Raw genomic sequence first — 22,580 nt, 5'->3', positions numbered from 1 at the left:
TTCCTACCATTTTAGTATTATCAGTGTTCAAATGAATGTATGATAACACTGGGAAAGCAGTTCTTGTTCCAGCTTCAAACAAACATAGAACACTTCTTTACTACAAAACCTGAAGTCAAATGCTCCAAGGCTTCTCTCAGAAAGTCATCAAGGTGAACACCAATAAACACTGTCATAAGTATGTCCTCCTCTCCTCAGACTGTTCAATTACACTTGCATGCAATGGTAAACATGGTTTATTAAAGGATTTTCACACACTTAAGGAGCCAAGTCTGGTGGTGATTTTTTTATTTAATTTAGTAAACATTTTACTCCTATATACACACATAGTGCTTTTAATGAGAAGTTCTGAAAAACACCGAAAAACAATCACCCCCAGGGTAAAAGGTAACAGCCAAACAGGAGAAAAATCTCAACAGGAAGAAGAGAAATTAGTTTCCAGAAATAAGAGCAAATAACACGGATTTCAAAGCATGCTAGGGGCTATAGAGAGCCCACTTATTGCAGATAAGAATTCAGATTGAATTTTGGAGATTTAATCTGAAATACAGAGAGTCATAATATTCCTGGGGGTAAAGAGCTCCAGAAAGCACCAGTGTTACAGGAGGAGGCTTCCTCTGCCAAATTACCACCACTCTTACTTGAGTTCACACCTTCTGGTTGCGTATTAACACAAGAATCTCGTATTATATTAACCTCAGTCTATCATTTTACCTCCACAGAAGCACAGACCAGAAAGGGAATTGCAGAGTTCAAACCCATTCTCTTGCTGGATCATAAAAATGACAGTGTTACCATATCACACAAAAGGTCACCCGCTGGGACCTGATGCAAAACAAGGAAAACCAAAACAGGGAAACAAAGCAAACAAAGGAAAACACTTAAAGAAGGAAAACCTTTGAAACCCGTCAGTCCATCCACTTAAGCGCCCGCTAAGAACCTGATTCTTTACAGCTACTTCTAAATTTTCAACACAATATGCGTCACTTTATTTCAAAAATACGATCTGCATTCGAATTTCTGGGCAGGAGCGGCAGATGTACACAACGCTTTGCATGCTAAAGAGGTGGCTTCAGAGAGAGGGGCTCAAATTTCACACGTGCCCATCTTTTCAACGGCAAATCCGTTCTGACACCGGTTATTGTTACAGGATCTAAAAAATACAGTGGCACAGCACCTAACATGGGAGTTCTGAGGGCAAACAGGCTACTGCAGAGAGGCTCCAGACAGGAGGGAAAAAAGAGGCCACTCAGTCGTCAGTCAGGCTCTTTTTAATCAGGTTGAAACGCTTTGCTGCAGAGGGGGGTTCAATCTCTCCAATCCACATTCCCATCGCTCATGCTGCTTTCTTAATTAGCAGCAAGTGGACAACAGCTGTCAGTAGCCTGGAGGCCAGAAAGTTATCAGCAAAAAGGGGGATGTGTTAAGGAGAGAGACAGGGGGGCAGCCAAGAGATCCGTCCACGGCCAACATGGGCACAGAACCATGGAATGGTTTGGGTTGGAAGGGATCTTAAAGATCATCTCATTCCAGCTCCCTGCCACGGGCAGGACACTGACACTGAGAGGATGCTCTTCCTGCTGGCTTTAGTCTGGTTGTTTTAACATATGACTAATTGCAATTCAATTTTTTTTTCTTTTAATTATTTTTTTTTTTTTTTTTTAGTATTCCCGTAACAGGAAAATTTAAACGGAGAATAGAAGGAAATGGGATGGCCATCCTCATGTCTGGATGAAAATACATGAGGGTCAACTAAAAGGCACAGAAGAATACAGTCTACAAGACTGTTGCTGAGGTTTTAAGCATAAATACAGGAGAGCAGGGAAAAAAAGATGTTTTACTTACACAGCAGAGAGAAACTTTAGCAGAAGACACAAACTTAACCAGAGGTAACTAGAAGCTCTAACCTTAAACAGCACAAAAGAAAAAAAAAAAAACTTCAACTTAGTCATTATTATTTGGAGACCAAATATTTAGGAGACCAAGTTATTGGTCAAGACCTTATTGCATCACATATTACACTAATGTGGGTCAAAAAGAAATCTCTGTCCCAAAGCAGTGATGCCCCTTGGTCAAGCCATTTGCTTATCTCACAAGACAACTCCCTGACTGTCTGGATGATCAAGAAATAAAGTAATTGCTTCCCTGTTGGATGCCCTGATTGCTGTCATTTGTGGCAATGGGGAACTCAATGCAATTGGAAGTAATAAAATGTATTACTGAAATCCCCCACTGCCCATTTGTTGGTGACAAATTGTCATCACCCTAACTTCAACTTCTTCAGAAAAGCCACACTTCTTTTGAATTTGGCCTCAACTTATTCAGAAAGCAGAGATTTGGAGCAATTTTCTGAGGCCTGGCTGGCAGTTCTGCCAGTTCTAAATATATCCCAGCTTTCTGAGCTTGAACCTAAGCAAGGGGAGCTGGGCTGAAGATGGAAGCATTTCCCCAAGCTGCCAGTAGACTAGCAAGACATCTAAAAACCCTCATCAAATTAAGTGCTTAATTACAATTCAGACTTCGAGGCTCTGGAAATTAGGATAATCTTCTGGGAAATTTAATAGTCTCCCACAAAAGAAATTGCAACATACAAGCCAAAAAAAAAAAGCACAGAGCCTGGAGAGTGTTATCCCATCAAATCATACCTTGTACTAGATTCCTCACCCCAATTTCCAGAGAATACGAGGTGAGATCCACAACTTAATTTCAGGTTGTTGAGCCTCTGGGAAAGATTAGGATCAACATACCCAGGGGGCTAAATCATGAACAGCAGTCTCGTGTCAAAAGTTGAGAAATGTTTGTTGAGATGAGTTGACGGAGAGCTGCCTGTGAATGGACCTTCTCACACTGGACTTGGCGAAGGACCTGGAGGCAAGGCCACAAAGGGCACTGCGGGGGGAGGTCTCAACACTGCCATTTGCACAGACACTGAAATTTTGCCAGCAAACCATGGCTCCAGCCTTGCCAGCCCACTCTGCTCCTCTAGGTGGCATGGTCTGTGCACACAACATCACCTGCATCTTCCCACACGGAGAGATGTCACCCGCCCCCCCCCAGCTTTACTTCCACTCTCACTGCCTAATGACATCCTTAAAACCTGAACTAGCAACCCCCTCACAGGGTTTCACAGCTCCAGCAATCACTGAAAAGCCCACAGAAGCTTAGGGAGAAGTAGAAATCACCTGACCAAAGTACCAAGTTAAGCCATGCCAGGGAATGAAAGGAGGGCAGAAGTTGTACTCTCTGTTCTCACCTCACTACTTTCCACCACCACCCATTGTGAAGTCAGAAGTATAGAAGAAATGTTTGCACAATGCTCCAAAAATGTAAAGCTCTAGATGAACACTAAGCATTACACATTTTCCTTCTTGATTCACGAGATTATTGCCTCAAGGGAAATGGAATCTTGTTCTCAAAATAAGCCAGAACATCCCATATTTCCTATTGGCACCACCCTCATGAGCCACGACCCCAGAACCACACTGAGCAGCAAGAGAAGCTCTGCTGCTTGTGCAAGATGTGTGTGGATGTTCCTCTAATGTGACATACATTCCACTACTTGTTGGCACATCCCTTTCGTCTCCAGGACAACCCTGCTGAATCAAAACCTTGTGACACAAGGCAGGATGCTCTACAAGCAACATGAGTGTACACATCCAAAAAACCTGCAAACTAAGAGAAGCAAAGGGCAGTGAGAGGTGACAAAGAAGAAATCATATCCTGGTACCAAAGACAACAAGGAACAACACAAAACAAAAAGCAGTTCAAGCCCAGAGCTCAAATGCAGAACTTGGGAAGTAACTGAAGTTGGGCTGGAAGCATCTCAGAAGCTGAGCTGTGACACTTGGTTCACTTGTAGAATTCAGCAGCTATAAGGCAATGAGTTTTCCCCATCAGCAACTTATCTCTGCATGCTCAGCGTCCAGACAGGTTCACATCTGGAGCACTGTGCTCCTTGCTCACTATTTTTGACATGAGTCAAAGGTCAGCAGTGCTGCTGCAGCCTCCCATACATACCCTGGATGAGCCCACGGGAGCCCAGGGCCTCCCCTACTGCTCAGCGATCAGAGGGGTTTGGGCCAAAATAATAATTCATTTTTCCAAAAAATGTCAACTACAGCAATTCACCAAAATGTCCCTTAAATTCAAAGCAAACTTTCTGGTGGAAAGCTATGGAATTCTATATATAAGCTCCTCAGAATTCAGCTCTGTGATTAAAACCAGAGATAGATTGAAACAAAAAAGGCCCAATTTGCTCACTGGGAAGCTCAGGATAGGGAGCTGACTGCATTTCCAGTGTGTGCCCTGCCTAATACAGGTCCTGGTAGAAACCCAGTCTAAGTGACAGGGGTGCTATAATGCCTGGGAATGCTCAAATCCATGGATCCAGTGGAGATGCCTACTCACAGAAACTGCTCCATGACCTCAACATGGAATAAATCAATTAAATTTGTACCCTGGAGCAAGAGTTTGGGGAGTGTCCAGACAAGCCTTTACAAATATTAACTAGCCCGAAGTTAAATACCTCTCTGTAAACTATCCTACAGACCTTGATACCCCAAGAACCAGGAATTTTTTTTTTCCCCAGTATAAAATTCCAAGCAAGTGAAAATAGGGAAGCAGTTCTTGATACAGCTTAGCTAGACTTTGGTACTGATCATTTAAGCCCGCGCTGCTTCCTACTGATATCAAGGCTTTCACAGGGTTTTTCCTATGGCTTACTCATAATGAACAGCTGCTCTGGCAACTGCTGGAGTCAGCAGAAACTTCCTGCCCTGAAAAAAAAGTCATCAATATATCTCAGTACAGAAAATCATGCTCTCTTTAAAACAATTCGTGATAGGGTTTAGATATCAACTGGCTCCGTGCCAGAGACACTCCCTTCAACAATGGTTACACCCTCTATACAGCTAAAAATGAAAAAGCTGAAAAGGAAGACGTTTTACACAAGTTCCCAGGGTAAAACACTGAGAAGCACTGGCCTGGGACTGACATTGTTCTACTAAAAGAATAAATATCTGAGCCCAAATCGTATTTCCTTCACCACCTTCCCAGACTCACACAAGAAGAAAATCCCTCTGAGCTTTCCTTTTACGCTTCTGGTGCTCCCTGGCAGAGTGAAATTTTATAGAACTGTAAATAAATTAGAAGTGCTGCAGATTATGATTTGCCCTTTTTGTTAACATCGCTTGTAGTGCCAGTGAGCCTGTTTGCCAGCCAAGGAGAGGTCTGAAACTCTTTCAGTGTTGACTTTGAGCTGAATACAAATATTGAGTGATCCGCCTGCACACTGAGTCCTCAACCACAGCGAAGCACAGCAATGCTGCTTACAATGCTGCCAGTGAGACAGGGTGTCAAAACAAACATCATTGTATTAATTGCATCTGTTGATGAACCAGCCCGAGAACAGCCTTGTTTCAATCACAGGCTTTATAAGACAGTACTGAAATGTTACTGTGAGTGTTGAGATGGATGAGTCAACAGACAAAATACAAAAGCATTTGTAAGGAGAGTCTCGCTGGAGTAATTTGAAAAGCTGCACAGCTATACAAAATGATGGCCTTTATTGACACAGCTTGCTTATATAGTCCTTAACCTCGTTTTAGCTTTCAGTTTTGTTTTCTGCAGGCTTTCCAGTCAAAGACAGGCAAACATACAAGTAGTGTTACCTGTGCAAAGGTCAGTAGAGGTGTAACCAACGTGAAAACAGTTCAAGAAGTCGTGACAGATACTAATCCTTCTCACTGGGGGAGTTTACTACAGCTCTCCTTGGTGTTTTGGAAGCTTTCCTTGACCTTGGGGAGTGGAGGACCTTTCAAACAACTACGTAAATATGACACTGGGTGCTCGGGGTCAGAGCAACTCAGGAAGCACTGGCTCCACACCACGGGTGAGCCTCTCCTTTCGTTCTTACTTGGCTGAAATGATCTCTGCAGTGTCACCTAAGGTCAGTAGATTCAGGTTACTGAAAGAATGACATTTTAAACCTGACCCCTCTCTCATCCAAAACCATCTGCAACTCATCTTTTAAGGCTGAGATTATTCATTCCAGGGGGAATTATCCACTAATCAGTTTTTATCTCCAAACTAGGTCCTCGCGCTTGCAGCTGGTCAAGAGCTCAGTCTGGCAGAGGTTTTGGTTCCTTCCACTCTCAGAACATCTCCCACAGGACAGAATTCAAAATACATCTGATGGCAGCTCCACGTGCTAAGGAAACTGGCGCCAATTTACCAAAGCCAACACATCGTGTGCCAAGGTGCAGAGGCTCAAAGCAAGGCTTCACGTTACGAGTCACTTTTACTTGGGCTGGGCCTTAGTTCTTTACATCTTCATGCACAGGGAGCTGCTGCCTGAGGTTTTACACCACCAGGATCTTCTGGAGTGGGATAAAAGGTAAGCAAAACCAAGCTGCACAACAGGAAAAGGAGGCAAGGACTCCAGTGTTTCCCCCAAAATAACAGAGGCCAGCACAGGCCTTTGGCTCGCCAGCACACTTGCTCAGTAGCCTGGCTGCTATTCTGGATTTGTCACAGTCAAGCGTGAAACTCAAGAGAACCATGTGGTCAAGTGAGTCAGACCCCTGCATTCTGCAAATGCTTCTCCCTGACTTATTATAGTTCATCCTTTTGCTGCAGCTCTGCCCTGTGACAGCAAAGCATTTCATACCCACAGCTCAACCCCTGTGAGAGCAGTTCCTCCAGTTCCTTCCATTCACTCCACCATGCCATGTACCAGCACCGAATTCACGTGCATCTCCATCTTCCAGAGCACACACCTCCGTTCTGCAGGGCCTTCAAAATTAAGATGTGCCTTTCATTTGCAATCGCCATGCAAAAGAGCCCTCACAAAAATCCAGGCAGATAAGTTGCCTCCTGCATTTCACCCAGAGGCCGAGGCAAATACTGCAAAACTTGCAGTTTGCATCAGTCAACACAGCAACATAATAGTTTGGTTTATCTAATTTTCAAGTTCGAGGTCTATGTTAAAACAAAACCAAACCAAACTCACCTGGATTTCTCCGGGCAAACAAATTGTTGAAATGGCCAAAAATCATATTTTACCAACTGCAAAAGAGAAATCCTGGAGATTCCTCAGCTGGTATGAATCAGGACAAAGGGCATTTTACAGCTGTACAAGTGAGAATATTTTGGGAAAGGGAGATGTTTTTAATTCCCTCTAGTTCATTTAATACTATCTAAACATCATAGCTTAAAATAATCCTGACAGACAAAAGAGGCCAGACCTTTCTATCCAATGCAGTACAACATGCACTGTTATCAAAAGTATTCCCTACCCTCTCCTTGGGTGAAATGGCAGGGATGGAGGAAAAGAAACCCTTTACACTGAAGAGCAGAAATCTCTACCCAGACCCATTTGTTTTACTCTGCAAGTATTGACAGATGAGTAATGAAAACTTTGCTGCAGACACAGGCTGTTCTTCAAGGCAGCATCAGTTAATAAACCACAACCACAGCTGCAAAAATATTAAGGAATTTAACCAAGTGACTCCTTCAAGGGCACAGGATTGCAGGAGGAGTCAGTTTTTGTGCTTTGTTATCCCCCCAAAAGTTAAGATCATAGCGTGCAACATCAACACAAACCACTGTTACTGTTTTGGATATAAAAGCTTTGAATAACAATCTCATTAAATGTATACAACTGAGTACTAATATTTCTAGCATGATCTTTTTCCATTATGATAATATTTGAAACTTAGTATACTGTGTTGCCAAAGCTTTTAGATGGGAATTATCTCATCTGAGAAGAATTAAATAACAGTATAACAGTAACAACAAAACTCACAGCCTGTTAGCTCTTAGAACCACAGAACCATCAAGGCTGGAAGAGACCTTCAAGATCATCTGGTCCAACTGCCAACCCAACATAATCACCCCTAAACCACGTCCCCAAGAGCCACATGAACACTTCCAGAGACAGTAACTCTACCACCTCCCTGGGCAACTTATTCCAGTGCCCGACCACTCTTTCAGTCAAAAATCTGAACTTTCTCATAGGACAAGCCACAGCATTGGTCTGGTAAAATGGCTGAGAGTGGTGTTTTGCAGAAGTTAACAACTTTGGGTGCCAGACTTGGATCAAGGATCTCCATTAACAGCCAAGCCATGTAGGCTGGTAATGATTTCAAAATCAGCTATGCTCTGACTTGATGAGGGAATTTCTTTTATGGGTTGCACCAATATCGAAAAGGGTTTGAATCCCTTGGACCTCGGCACTTGCCAGGCTTCCAGCCAAATGGAAGCTCAGGGAGGTTCTCCTGTGTATCAGTTGTGCTACGCCTGATGTCTCCAGGGAGCCCTAGAAGTGTTGCAGTGAAAGGTACACCTCACATTTGAGCTCTAATGAACCAGGATAATGAATTCAGGATAAAATCTACGAGTAAGAGCTGCCAACGCACATTTAAGGAATTTATACAAGTGCTCTCACCTGAGACAGACAGGAACAAAACCATCTTTGTTTAAAGGCTACCTGGAAATAGGCACAGACAGCAACAAGAACCAAATTCTCCCCTGGCCTGGTTTTCAAGTGTTTGTTTGCCCTGCCATTTTTATCAGGCTTTTAACAGAAACCCACCCTTCACTGTCCCTGATTGGCTCCTCTGAACTGTCCCCAGAAGATACACATAATTGCTTTTTCCCAAAGGATTCAAGTCATCGTTGCCAAACAGAGTATGGGACAGCTACATCTTCCCTTTAGCACGAATGAAGGCACTGTTTGCAACCCCTCTGATTTCCTCAGTCTTCTTCTGAAAATGTGCAGAAATTTAAATATATTTTACTATCCATTCCTCTGCAAAGTTTGACCGAAACTGGTCAACAAGTCCAAGAGTTATAACAGATGAATGAGCTATCACTACTGCCTTATCAAAGGATGCTACAGATTAAATAAGAGAAATACAGATAAGGAACAAGCTCATCTCTGAGAGATGCACCAAGTTACACACCAAAAACTCAGTGGTTCTTCTTTAAAGGGATATTGTTTACCTGAATCTCACAAAATTTGCCACAGTTGAGAGCACCGGCTCGTGGTAAACAATGTACTTTAAATACCATTCCTTAAATTCATTAGATCATTTTAACAGGGTGGTTCTACAATGTTCTGAAGTGTCCCTCCTGTAAACTACAACAGGGCAGATGGACAGAGCAGGGGACAGAAGTGCCACTGCTCCCAGTGACAAAGAGCAAACAGCCATGCACAGAAAAGAACCAGAAAAACTAAGCTTAAAACAGAGAAACTGCTCACTTCAGTTTCTGTCAGTTATGCTCTAGATATTGCTCATAAAGATACAAGATTAAGGGGTTTTTTAAAGTCATGTGACTGTCAGATGCACAATGTTTTCGGGTACTGAAAATTTCTCCCACATAATAGCCCTGAAGAAGTAATTCCAAGCAGCAAAAGTTAAAATCGATCCCTGCACTGCTCTTGCCATGCTCTGTCAAAAATCTGGCATCAGCCTTAACATCTGATTTCGTGTGACCTTTGCAAGGCTATTTATACAGACAAACCACCTCCTGCATAAACCCATGCTCCATGATTTCTGTAAATCCCTGTAAATTCACAGATGAGCTTTAACTTAACCTGTTGGCAGACCTTCCTAGTTCCTCAAACTTACTATTCCTGTACATAACTCAGTTTAAAGCTTCTTCTAACAAGACAAGCAGAATACACTTAAAAACAATAATTTAATGGATAAAATATAACCAAACAGGGATACTTTATTTTCTTGTATACGAAAGTTGCAGCGCACATCACTCCCAACAGTGAAATGCAAGGCTACATTGTTAAGCAAAAAGTAGATGGGAACCACCCACACCTTAACCCTCCATCCTCAAATTGACAAAGTTAAGTCGTTAGAAAGGATAATGTAACACCCAAGGAAAGCTGTTTCAAACAGTATTGTCCTGTTAACCAAAGCCCACCATCAGATGGATTCACCGAGCGCTGCTCTCCAGAATTGATTGGAATGTACTACACAACCAGAACTCAACTATTGATTAGCCTGGGTGAAAACTAAGCTATTGATTACCCTTGATTATGTGACTCTTGGTTTGCAAAGGAAAACTGCCTAAATATGGAATTAATTCCTGCGGCTGTTTTACCACCTCTTGGGCTGCACAGACACAAGCCCATCAAGAGGGAAGGGGTAAAACAATGCCTGCTGTACACTGGGAACACGCTCCCATTTTAATTATTAAAGACTCCCTGCAAACTACAGTTGAACAGATACAGAACTACATGTTCAGTCTCTGAGTAAAATTCTATCAAAGTTTAATCAACCAACCAACTGCGGGATCTGCTTAGTCCAACTTTACCAGCCATGAGTAACTATTATTTAGTTTTAGCCTCTACTGATTTTTTCCTTTCTTTTCAGAAAGCCTAAAAAAGAAAATTTTTTCTTTTTTTTTTTTTTTTTTTTTTTTTTTTTTTTTTTTTTTTTTTTTTTTAATTTTTTTTTTATTTATTCCAAACACAAGACTCTTTTTACACGTCAGGGATGAAATTAAAGATCTTGCTCAGAATATAAATGGGACTGGTTCAGTGAATGTGTTAAGTACTCAACAAAGGGCATCCCCCCATGAAGCCTTCAGAGAGAAAGAAGGAGAGCATGAGAGTGCAAGCAAGTTTTAACCTTTCTCCCTCGGCAGAATAATGAATTAGGGTTTCCTTGGAGGCACTGATGGCCACACCAAGATGTTAAATCACATTCCCAAATGCACAGTATTTTCATGGCACCAAAAAAAGCTCTACCCAAAGCAGCAGAGACCATCACCCAGTAAAGTAACATAATGCAAAACATGCATTTGCTTAATTCAAAGACCCTCAGACCCATAATTAAGAAATCTCTTCCTCAGTGCCACCCCTGCTCAACTGACCTTCAAAGTGGCATAAAATGGGAACCAAAAAAAATGAAAGGAACATGAAATCAAAATGCTAGCCAGGGCTTAGAATACAGCTCTTGTCAATCCTCAAATATTTTAGATTACTTTCCTAAATATGATCAAATAGAAAACAAGTGTAGAGGGACCAATTCTCCCAAACACCAAGTGAACATTCTGATACAGACCCTCTTTTCCTTGTGCTTGTTTCTATTCCCTTCTCCTTTGCTCTCATCAGGAAAACATCATTCTACAAACTCCAGACAAGGTGAGCTACAGTAGCAACTAAAACACCAAACAGATTTAACACGAAGAGACTGTTTGAAAGCTGAAGAGCTTCCACTGAAATATGCAACCCAAATGAAAGTAGATCAATAATCTGATCCATCGGCTTTCTCAGGCTGCTTCACAGAGCACGAGGGGACGTCATTTCTCTCTCAGAGATGAAATTGTTTGCTCTGCCAGTGCCAATGTCACACAACACAAGAAGAGATCAGAGATGTATTTTCAGGAGTGGATGCTGCGGGTCAGGGAATAGAGTTGTAATTTGTCAGGCTGCGGTAACGTGAACAGCAGAACTGCAGAGCATTCCTCTGGCAGCACGTCCCAACCTGCAGGATTCCTGTAGCTTTTCCGGATTGCTGAAATTCATCTTCTGTCTCTTCGCCTTGGAACGGACTCCCCTGAAAGCCGCCGGGAACGTCCTCCTTGCCCGATTTCCACCCCCCCCCCCCCCCCCCCCCCCCCCCCCCCCCATCATCCGTCTTGTCTATTCCTCCCCGCTCCCCTCGCACGCAACTCACCCACTGCTCCCTCCTCTTCCATCCCCAGTGGGCTGGGCATCCTCTCTTTTCCTTTCTGCTCTTTCCAGCCATTCCATCAACATCTCCATTTGTGATGTCCCTTTTTCCCTCTCTGGTACCCTTTTTATACATTGAGGAGTTTATATGTCTCGAAGTTTGGGGGCGGCAAATTCAAACTCGCAAAGGTGAATAAATCTAGTTTTCCTTCAACCTGCTCTCCCTTTTCCTCTAATCTCTCCTAAAGCCCCAAGAACAACACACTGTTCTCCACTACCATCCACTCATCCCATTGTGTTCTGTAATACCTCTCAGCTGTAGACTATGCAAGCCAAACTTTGGTTATTTAGGCAAAGCTGACAAATAACAAAGCCAACATCCTTGCAATAGCTTTGTTATTTTAATACTTCTTCCATATCGCTTCCATGACCCTGGCTGAATCCCATCGTTTGCTAATGGTAATAAGGAAAAAGGATGTAACACCAAAGCAGAATTTCCCAAATATTCAGGCACCTACAGCACAATAAATTTTCCATTGTTTCCAGAGAGAAAAGCTTATTCTGTCACAAATCCATGCACAGGATTTTTCTCCAGGTAATATAAAGTCTCCACAGGCAGAACACAGGCTGGAAGGATTTATTTCATGCTAAGCAACATTACACAGAGGTCAACAGCTTTGCAAACTAGCAAAGGACCCCAAATCTCTAGTTTCAGCAGAAAAATATTGGGATGGTATGCCTTGGAAAATGGAACAAGTTATATCTACTACATGTATCCAAACTATGCAAAAGATGGGTGTGGTGAGGAGGGGGAGAAAGGAAGGAGGCTATTAAATCACCTTACCTGTAGTTCTGACATGTAATTTGTTATTTTTAATATATGACATAGTTTCTGGAGTTTTATCTGGCACAAAGACAGGAGATGCTCTCTATCATTTTACCTCTGCCAGGGCACAAGGACCTTCCAAATTGGGTGCTACAGTAACAAACAATTCCAGCTTTCACCTCCCACCAGCCCAACTGAGAAGTACCTGTAATACACATAATGACTGAGTGATTGAATTAAATCTGATTAGCCATAAATGCCTCTGCCAAGAAAGGCATAGCATCTCTCCAGCTTCTCTAAAATAAAGTCTAGGAGGTTAACTCTTCGTGTTCCTCCATTTGCAGTTTAGATGCTGTAAGATTCTGAACTAAATGCTCTCCTTCCAAAGGATTTGAAAGTCACCAGCAAAGCTCATTTTGCCAATTCTACCCCCAGGTTTTTGACTTTGGAAGAAATAAGGTCTTAATGTATATTTTTAATATACATCATCATTTTATATACAGTATCAGAGTCTATCTGCTCCCACAGTAGAGTTACTAGAATCAGCTGAAGTATCAACTGCAATTAAAAACTCCCATAAACATGAACAAAACCCCAAGGAAACCTGAAAAAGGAGTTACAGATTGACTCCTTTCCCTAGAAACAAACCCCCTGGTTTCTTCCACTCGGGCAATACACTGCAGCAAGCAAAGCAACGTTTGATCCCTTACAAATAGGAAATGTTTGCTGCAAGTGAATCAACAGATCTAAATGAAGGATATTTGTGTTACAGTCTTGACTGACAGTGAACTTCCACTCCCCTCTGCTCACCAGGAGGTTAGCAAGAGCCAGTAAGAGTTACCACCACATAAAAATCACACCAAGAGATATATTTAGTCACTGCGGTTCAAGGAAAACGACTGCTTGCACTGAAAATAAATTTTGCAATTGTTCCCAGTTTCTGCTTTTTCACTGACTAAGGCACATCCCAGCTGCTTCACATTCCAGTAGCCTTCAGCTGTCTTTTTTTTCTCCCCAGTCCTTGCCCACTTCCCTCTTACAAGTGCTCTGACCATCCCAATCCCGCAGCAGTTATCCCGCAGGCTGCATTTCGGAACACACGAGTCCCGAAGCAACGCAACACCTGTCAGGCCTGTGATGGCTTACAAAAGATGCCAAATTCTCCTTGTGCCATTTTGTAGAAACACACACTAAGCAGTGATCTTCTTGCACCTGTATTTTGGCTCTTCACGAAACCAGACTGAATTGGTGATGTTGTTAGAACAAGTTACAATAAAACACACACGGGATGTCACTTTGGGAGCAACATATAGTGGGAAACAGTAGGTGCTAAAAGCCTGAGTAAGGAATAACTGGAACTGAATTGTCTTTAGGGTTGTGAAGTGAGTCTTTAGAGGGGTTTAATTCTCAGGTTACAACAAGAAGTTTAATACTTTTCAACTTTGTTTGAAAGCCACCAGTAGAGCAGCACTTAAACTGGTTAACTGCAAAACTTTTCACCTGAAAGCACTCGCTTCCTCCGAGGAACGGGGTACGGTGGCGAATGCACAACAGAGTTCTGCCTAGTAACTCACCTAAGCATGACAGACAAAGAGAAACTGCAGAAGACTGTACAGGTGTAAAAACTGTGCAGGCTAATTTCCATCAAATGATTCAAGAGACGATGACAGTTCAAAATACACCCTCCACAAAAACAAAATCCCCAGGAAACTTCACGTTAATACAAAAACATTTGCAGATGCACAATTCAAAATCATGCAAACTGGCCTAGAGGACTCTGGATAAGCGTTAAGTTCCTATAAAGATGGGAATCATCTGACCTCCTGAATTGTGTCTGCTATTTTTGCCATTTTCCTTAAGAACAGAGTTCTCCTGGGATTAGCCCTAGATGTTTATCCCACCAATACTAAAGGATGAGAATTTGAGGTGAATTTGCTTATCAGGCAAGTGCTTATAAGTAAAAGGGGAAGCCAACAGCATTTTTGGTCTACTGGGAATAAATACATCCAGTTGAATCCTGAGCAGAATAGAGATGACCGCCTGCACTCCAGGTAGCAAAGACTCAAACCAGTTATTTCAAACAACCTTTAGCAGACAGCTGTTGGAAAAGCAAGTTCACAAGGGATATGAAAACTCTGTAAGAAATTACAAGATTAAGGCTGAAACCCCCAAGTAGAATAAACCTTCAAAGTATGGCACCCATATGTTCTTTGGTTTTAATAAAGGGCATTCTTGAATGGACTTGCTTCACCAAGAGCTTTAGGTTCAGGCCTGATGTTGTCTAACTGCTCCCTTATTCCCCCTGAACGATGCAGAATAGTTCAATTCCCTGGAGCACGTAATCCATCAGGTAAATAAACACAGGAATTCATGCATTGCCATGGTAACAGGAAACCCAAGCAGAATCTGTGACCTTCTTCGTTGTTTCTTGGCATCCCTGTTTTGGATTTCACATCAAAAGGGCGAGAGCAAATATTTTCTGAAAGTGAAGACAAAAAGTCACAGTTCTAGAGCACAGAAAAGCTAACAGCCATTCCTTCTCTTCAAGTAAACGAGGGTTCTGCTTTGGAAAAGTATTTGGAAGTCTCCTGGCTGGAGCCTAACAAAACAGGGGCTCTAACACTTGTTAAACCAAAATATACCATCTCATTCTACGTTACCAGATGGCTGCCCTTCACTCCAAAGCAGAGCTCTGAATTGCTCCACAGTGACCCTTCTGTTGATTAAACAGCAGCACTGAGAGGCTCCAGAGGGAGCCTTGTCTGCTCTTTCTTCATGGACGGGATGGTAGCTGCTACCTCTAATCATTTATTGTTGTCTTTTATTGAGTGCCAACAAGGTGTTTCAGTTAAAGACCCAGGGAGCAGAGGGATGCAAGATCTCTGGGGGTCTAACCCTGTAAGGGATAACATATTTTTCCCAGCAGCCTGTCTAGATGGACACAGGAGTCAAACCAAAGCCAAACCCATTCCAAAGTTTGTCACCATGGCTTGTGATCGGGCAGGAGCTCATTTTATTTACAGCACAATGCGTTATGCATGAATTTCTGCTCCCATAAGAAAAACAACTTCAAATGTACATAAACACACAGACCTTAGACCTCGCAGCATTTGTTCCACGACTCCCTATCCTTTGTTCTGCTACTGTACACGTTTTGACAAACAGTATCCCAGAATTACTGTGGTGTTCCAGCCTGTGTTTATTCGGTGACGCTGTTAACAAACTGTTTGTGTCAATCAGGAGTTCAAACACTCAGAAACAGCGATGGAGACGCTCCTGCACTGGAACAGCTGGCTCCCAGCCCTCCCTCCCTGCCTCTTCTCCTCCTGGTTATATTTGGACTGGATTTTTTTTTTTTTAATATCCTTTTTAAAGAAATAAAAGTACAAGCAGTTGAAAGAGGACAGACTCCCAGATTTACAGTTTCTCTTGTTCAGCAAATCATCACTACAACAGACACCCACTAGAACAAATGCCTCCACATAGAGGCTTCACCCCCTGCATTTTCCAGCTGTACACTCACAGCACCAACCTGGGGATGGATCCTGCACGAACCTGGAGTTTTTCAGCAGGAGCTCAGCATGTCTGGTCTCTGAGTTGAGCAGCATATGATTTTTATACAGTATTTTATTGGTATTACATGGCATTTTATAGGGTATTTATATTTATACGGTATTTTTTTGGCCTTTGTGTTCTATTGTTTATGGAACCACTCTGCGTTTGTGTGTGTGCCTACAGAGTCATCTTCCTGTGCTTGAACTCTCCACGCTGCCTCGCCGGTGTGGAGTTGTATTTACTATCCTCACAGGGTTATTTACTGCACACGAATAACCAAAACGTGATCACTTATTTATACATCTGTAATTACTGTCTACAGTCACTAAATCCCAAGCCAGATTCACCTCCAGCATAAACAAGTGGCAATTATTCCACAGCTGGCCCCAGGTCTGTGTACTCTGCTAACACCTTCCCTACTCAGTGGAGTAAGGGATGAGTGGAGGCAGGGAAGTGTGGAAAAGCATGGGAAGGAACAGCCAGAATCCCAGCGCAAAAATCCACAGCCAGAGCAAAGCGCTACGCCGTGATACAATGTAAGGGATCGTGCATGGGATTAACCTGAGATATTTCTGGAGTAACATTTGTCCCGTGACGCGATGCACACTTGTTAGACAGTAACTCAGCGCGAAGAGCTGGAAACATGCCTGTGTTCTCCACGGAGAAGGAGGCTGCCAGGGAGCCAGGCTGCTCATCCCCCGAGGCCGCTCCAGAACCCACATCACTGGAGAACACACTCACACACGGTGCAGCGCAGGAGCCAGAGCAAACCCGGGTGGAACGATCAAAACCAGAACACGCTGCTACTGACTCCACTCCTTGGAAACAGGAATCTTTCCTACATCCGTGGCTGCTGTCCTGGAAAGCCTGAATGCTCCCGCATCCCGACTCAGGCTGCTGCCCTGCCTTCCCCAGAAGGAAGCTGCCTAGCTATTCCTTACAATAAAAATAACAAAACAGCATTGATTTTTCTCAGCTAATTAAATGCAACATAATTAAACTACGTAACTTCGCTGCTTGATTTGCACAACGCTAATTGAATCTTCTTAAACGTACTACTCCCACTACGGAGAAAAACATGGGCATTCAACCATCTAAAGTGACAACTGAGAACCAGGCACGACTCCAGAAGCACAGAGAGACAATATGATCCGCGCTTGAGCGTTTCCTTGTGAGAGCAGGAGGAATCTCAGCAGCCTCCCCTGGCTCTCATGAGCACCCCAAGCAGAGGGGAGAGCTTAGCAAGGAAGAGGGAAAAAATGAGCAAGTCCCCTCTGACATTTACCTACAGACTCGTCTTTTCTCATCCTGCACAAACACCAAAGGAGGAAAGTTGGGAGAAGTTGAAATTAACCATTACATGTAGGCCCCAAAAGCACTGCAGCGCCCGGCTGCGCTGATGCTCGGCTGCACGGGGAGGACGGAAGGGGTGCAGAAAGGCAATAATTAAAATAAAAGAATTAGGGAAAAAAATAGGGAAAAACGGGGAAAACGAGGGGGGGGAAGGAAAACGCGGAGAAGACACAAAGCCTGACCCGGGCAGCGCAGGACCAGCCCCGCGGGGGGACGGGCTGAGCATCCCCCGCGCCTCCCCGGATCCGGCCGCGTTCCGGGCCGCGCTCCCCGCCCGCGCTGACAGAGCCCCCGGAGGAGAGCCCTGCCGGGGATGGGGGGCCCTGCCCGGCTCCCCCAGCCCCGCCGGGCCGCGCCAGGCCCGCGGCACCTCCGGCAGCTCCGGCAGCTCGGCGAGGCGAGAGCGGCCCCCTCCCCGCTGTCCGGTCCCCCCGCGCTCCGCTCCGTCCCCGCGGGGGCCTCCCCGTCCGCCTCACCTGCTTTCTCGATCTTGCCGGACATGTCGGAGCCGGCGCTCGGCGCTCGGGCCCGGCGGCGCTCGTAGGGGGGGCCGGGCCGGGCCGGGCCGAGCAGGGGCGGGGGGTGTTTGCCGGGGGGCTCCCCCGCTGGTGCCGGGCGCGGTGCGGGAGCGGCTCCGGCGGCGGCCGCGGTGGAGCAGCGCCCGCCCCCCCGGCCCGCTCGGCGGGGCCGCGACGGGAAGAGGCGGCCCGGGGCTCCCGCCGCGCACGCACCGCCCCGGCCCCGGCCCCGGCACCGCCCCGGCACCGCCGCCCCGCGGGCACCGCCGCAACTGCAGGGGCGGGGCCGCATCCCCGAATCCCCGAATCCCGGGGATGGCTGAGCTTAACCCTGATTCCCAGGGTCGCGCGCAGGGAATGTGGATATGGGGGGGGGGGGGGGGGGGGGGGGGGGGGGGGGGGGGGGGGGGGGGGGGGGGTGTCCAGGCGGGTCTGGGGTACCTGCGGGGAGGAGGCTCCGCATCGTCTCCGAGCAACCTGTTCCTGTGTGCGCGGTGAAGAAGTTTTTTTCCGTGTGTTCGGGCGGAACTTCCTGAGCATCACAGAATGACTGAATCAGCCGGGCTGGAAAGGCCTCCGAGACCTTCGAGCCCAACCTTTGACCTAACACAGAATCACAGAACCAACCAGGTTGGAAAACACCTCTGAGGTCATCGAGTCTAACCTTTGGCCCAACACCACCTTGTCTACTAGGCCATGGCACTGATGCCACATCCACTCTCTTCTTAAATACCTCCAAGGATGATGACTCCACCACCCTCCTGGGCAGCCCGTTCCAATGTCTGATAACTCCCTCTGTGAAGAACTACAGCCCAAATCCACACTCAGGGCACCTGTGGCCAACGTGACCAGGGGTTGCCCCACACAGCTCCTAGAAGTCCCACAGACAAGCACTGTTCTCCCAGTCCCATTCCCATTCCTGGCTGCCTGACACCCTCAGCTCTGTGTTTACCATCCTGACTAGCACAGCTGCTTTAGTTCGAGCCCAGGGAGCAGTGGCAGCTCCCTGGGGACAAGCAGGCTCACTCCAGAGGAAAACAACAGCAGAGCCAGTAGGGATGGCCCTAGGCAACAATAAAAGAATTATGGTCCTATTTAAAAATCAACTCATTCCTGCAACTTAATTAGGGACAAATTTCACAGCAGTACCATGACTTGCAGGTAGCACCCTGTGCTACAGCCCAATAAATCCCTGAAGCCTGGTGATCTGTCAGAGGCTGTTTACTTCCCTTATGAAATAAATCATTCACGAGGTTGCTATTTTTGTCAGCTTTATACACAACTTTTAAAGTGACTTCATCAGACTGTTTAAACATCTCACACACCCCGGGCTGGGCACAAGCTATAGAGGAGGAAATGTCTAAGAGGCAGACTATGCATTTTTCTCTCATTAAATTTTTTTTTTTTTTTTTGTTGAGAGGCTCGTGGAGAGTTCCTGAGAGCATTTGCTCAATAAATCTAACAGAAGAAGATTTAGGTGCAGGCTCTTCCCTCGCTCACACAGATGTAAATGGTGGCTGTTGTAGCCACGCTGAGCTGTGCTGACTCACCCGTATTAGTGAGCGATAGTAAGGAGGAGCTGCCGAGGGTGATGCTAATGAGAGCAGACCCGACTGCCAGTACACACAGGAAGCAGACAGATGAAGTAAGAAGCTGCTATTCTTACACCCTCCGTTTTTCAGACATGGGCAAGGAAGAGGGAGCGTGTGTGCAATAATGTGAGATATGAACAGAACAGCTACTAAATTGGAAGGTCTTTTCACAGTCTCTGATATAAAAAGCCCTGTTGTGCCCATGATGTGTTGCCTTCCGGGGGATGCTGGAGTTTCTCTGGTGCTTTCTGCATTAAGATGTAACTCACAACGCTGGGAAAACCCGATGCTTCTAAATATCCCGTGGAGTCAGCTGGGGGAAAATGTGTTGTTATGGACAGAGCCATGGCCAGGAGAGCAGAAGGAAAGCTGTGAAGGGAGATGTGGCTTTCTGGGCTCCTACAGAGCAGTTTGAGATCCTGTGGGGATGGCTCTTGCTGCAAGCTGGGGATAGAGGAGAGGGGGTGACGGCAGTTTTGTCATCCTTGTACCTTCAGGAGGTACAAGAAACCTTACAGAGAGCCATTTTTTCAGGTGCAGATGTTACATCAGGAAGAAGAGAAGAATGTGTTGGGTACCTGCTTTGTTGTCAGGTGAGATCCCAGAGGAATGCCAGGTGTGTTTGTGGGGGCAACAACTGGAGCCTCCTTCCCCAAATGTTTCTTCGCTGGGAGAAACTCCCTGGCAGGAAAGCTGCCAGCAACACTCCAGGTGGCTGGTGCCTACATGCAAACCCCTCCGATGGATTCTGCCTCAGCCTTGCCCACCGGTGCTGGGCAGACATAAACTGCAGCCCCAGAGGGTCATTTCCTGCAGTGAGTCACTGAACTTTACAACTGACCCACTGAACAAGGGAAATTGTGCAAGAAATACTAACAAGACTATTGAGACGCGGTTAGAGAAGAGCTCTCCTGCCCTCTAGCGCCCTTCCCAAATCCCGAGCTGCTTCCACCCCAGCCCTGCTCTCCTGCTCTCCTCCAGTTTTTGGGATCAGAGCTGGGGTCGTGCTGGGTCTATCTCCGCAGAAACGCCAGGAGATGATGGCCGTTCACCCCCAAGCACAGTTGTCCAAGTGGGTTTCAGAGGCAGAGAATAACTAGGATTATGTACAATTTAGCCAACTACCTTCTGGATGCCTTCTGGATATGATAACGTCACTGGTCAGGGTGGTGGCAATTGGGTTAAGACACAACGAGCTCCCTGAAAGACCTTATTCGACGTGTGGAAGATCCCCAAGTGACAAACACACCACAGCGACCCGGTGTGCCTCTGCCACCACCTCGTGGGGTGGAAAGTTTTGCCCCTGGGAAGAGTTAAAAAAAGAATTAGTGGGAAGAGTTGAAAAAAAAAAAAATTAGTGGAAACCACTGAAGCAAAAGGACAAGATTCCCACCTCCTCTTAGTGGCTGTAAACCCTCTGAGGTCTTCGGGGGTGGAAAGTTTAGGAGTGAGATGCCAGTACATGGGGGAGGAGAGGAATTGTTCAGAAAAGGAAAAGAGGACATCATGATCACGGGGGACACACTCTGGGGGAGAGGCTCAGAAGAGCAATGCAGAAAGGGGCAGAGCTTCTGTGTCAGTCACCTGGAAAAATATATACTGATGTGGGATGCACCAAAGTTCCTATGAGCAAAAAAGGGGCAGATGGGAGATGCTGATTTTGGGCTCACCTCCATTTTCACCTCCTTCAGGAAGGGTCAATGTTCAGGTTTTTTCGGTGCAGCAGCTGACGGTACCTGGCTGGTCCCAGCTGTGTGACCGACCCTGGAGCTCTGGGTGCTGGAATGAGAGACAAGTTGTGAATTGGAGAGCTGGTGGTCTGGGCAGATGGGGCAGACGTGGGTTCTGCCTGTGCATCCCCCGTGGCCGTGGGGCTGTTCTCCCCCGAGGGGCCGAGCCCGGGGGGAGTTTTCACTGGTTCTCCTATTCTGACACGTGATGGACAGGACTTGCTTTCTGCCAGCTTTTCCTTTTAAAAAAGCGGAATTTGGGTGCCGACTCTAGAGGGCAGCATATGCCGGCACATGGGGCTGGGGGGGGCCATCGCTGACCCCCCACGCCCTTCGCAAGCCTGAGCCAAGCAAAGCCTCCGGTGCGAGGAGAAAATCCCGGCAGTGGTGATGCCGAGGAAGCAGCCGTGAGGATGCTCCCCAAAGGCACACACCGAGCATCTGAGCACCAAAAAGGGGGAGCAGGAGCAGAGAGATCCCGGCCCTGGGCAGCGGGTGGGTTCACTCTGTCTGAGGTGGGGCAAGGAGTGATAGAATCATAGAATGGTTTGGGTTAGAAGGGATCTTTAAAGGTCATCTTGTTCCAACCCCCTTGAAACCAGCAGGAAGATCTTCCACTAGACCAGGTTGCTCAGAGCCCCATCCAACCCGGCCTTGAACACTTGCAGGAATAGGGCATCCACAACTTTTTTTTTTTTCTGGGCAACCTGTGCCAGAGCTTCATTACCCTGATTGTAAACAATTCATTCTTTATATGTAATCTAAATTGACCCACTTTCAGTTTGAAACCATTACTCTTTGTCCTATTGCAACATCCCGACCTTAAAACACCTTGGTCCCCTCTCAGCCCAAATCCTCAGCCACTACCTGGCCACATGAGCACCTGCCCCTGCCAGGACAGTGGGACTAAGGGGGGTTAACCAAAAAAATAAATAAATTGCACTTCTATTTATTAGGAAGGTGAAGGTGGAAGGAGAAAAGGCTATAAAGGTTCTTTCTCTGGTTTAATCTTTTCCCTCTTCTGGGAACTATATTTCACAGTGGAAACATAAACATGTGAATCACCAGAACAATATATACAAGCTAACAAGCTGTCTGGTACTCCAGGGTGTTTCTGTCAGCACTTCCTCAGTGGTCAGACATCTGTCTGTCCTTTCACCTCACCACACACAGAGGTTCACATTGATAGCTCATCCTCTTGGGATTTATTGGGATGAAAGGGCCCATTCCAGAGCATCAGAAACAAACCCAGACCCTACACAAGTGCTCTTTGAAACCTTGCTTTTCTTCCAGGTCATTTTCCACGGACAA

At 45.7% G+C, this 22,580-nt stretch overlaps 1 protein-coding gene across 8 annotated transcripts in view; it reads right to left on the bottom strand.

Moving 5' to 3' along the window:
- Positions 1-17,984, bottom strand: part of RAPGEF1 (Rap guanine nucleotide exchange factor 1) — an 82,751-nt gene extending 64,767 nt beyond the window's left edge. For all 8 annotated transcript variants that reach the window (XM_027911637.1, XM_027911639.1, XM_027911641.1 and 5 more), the window contains exon 1: positions 17,906-17,984. In XM_027911637.1, coding sequence (XP_027767438.1) covers positions 17,906-17,930 — 25 coding nt within the window. In that variant the 5' untranslated portion in view covers positions 17,931-17,984. The remainder of the gene's footprint in view (positions 1-17,905) is intronic.
- Positions 17,985-22,580: the final 4,596 nt, after the last annotated feature.

The sequence above is a fragment of the Empidonax traillii genome, unplaced genomic scaffold (genome assembly GCF_003031625.1).
Source record: "Empidonax traillii isolate 1590-97213 ecotype Southwest subspecies unplaced genomic scaffold, ASM303162v1 scaffold34:size3740991, whole genome shotgun sequence".
Classification (NCBI taxonomy): Eukaryota; Metazoa; Chordata; class Aves; order Passeriformes; family Tyrannidae; genus Empidonax; species Empidonax traillii.
Note: the sequence above shows the minus strand (reverse complement) of the source record. Positions and strands in the feature narration are given on the sequence as shown.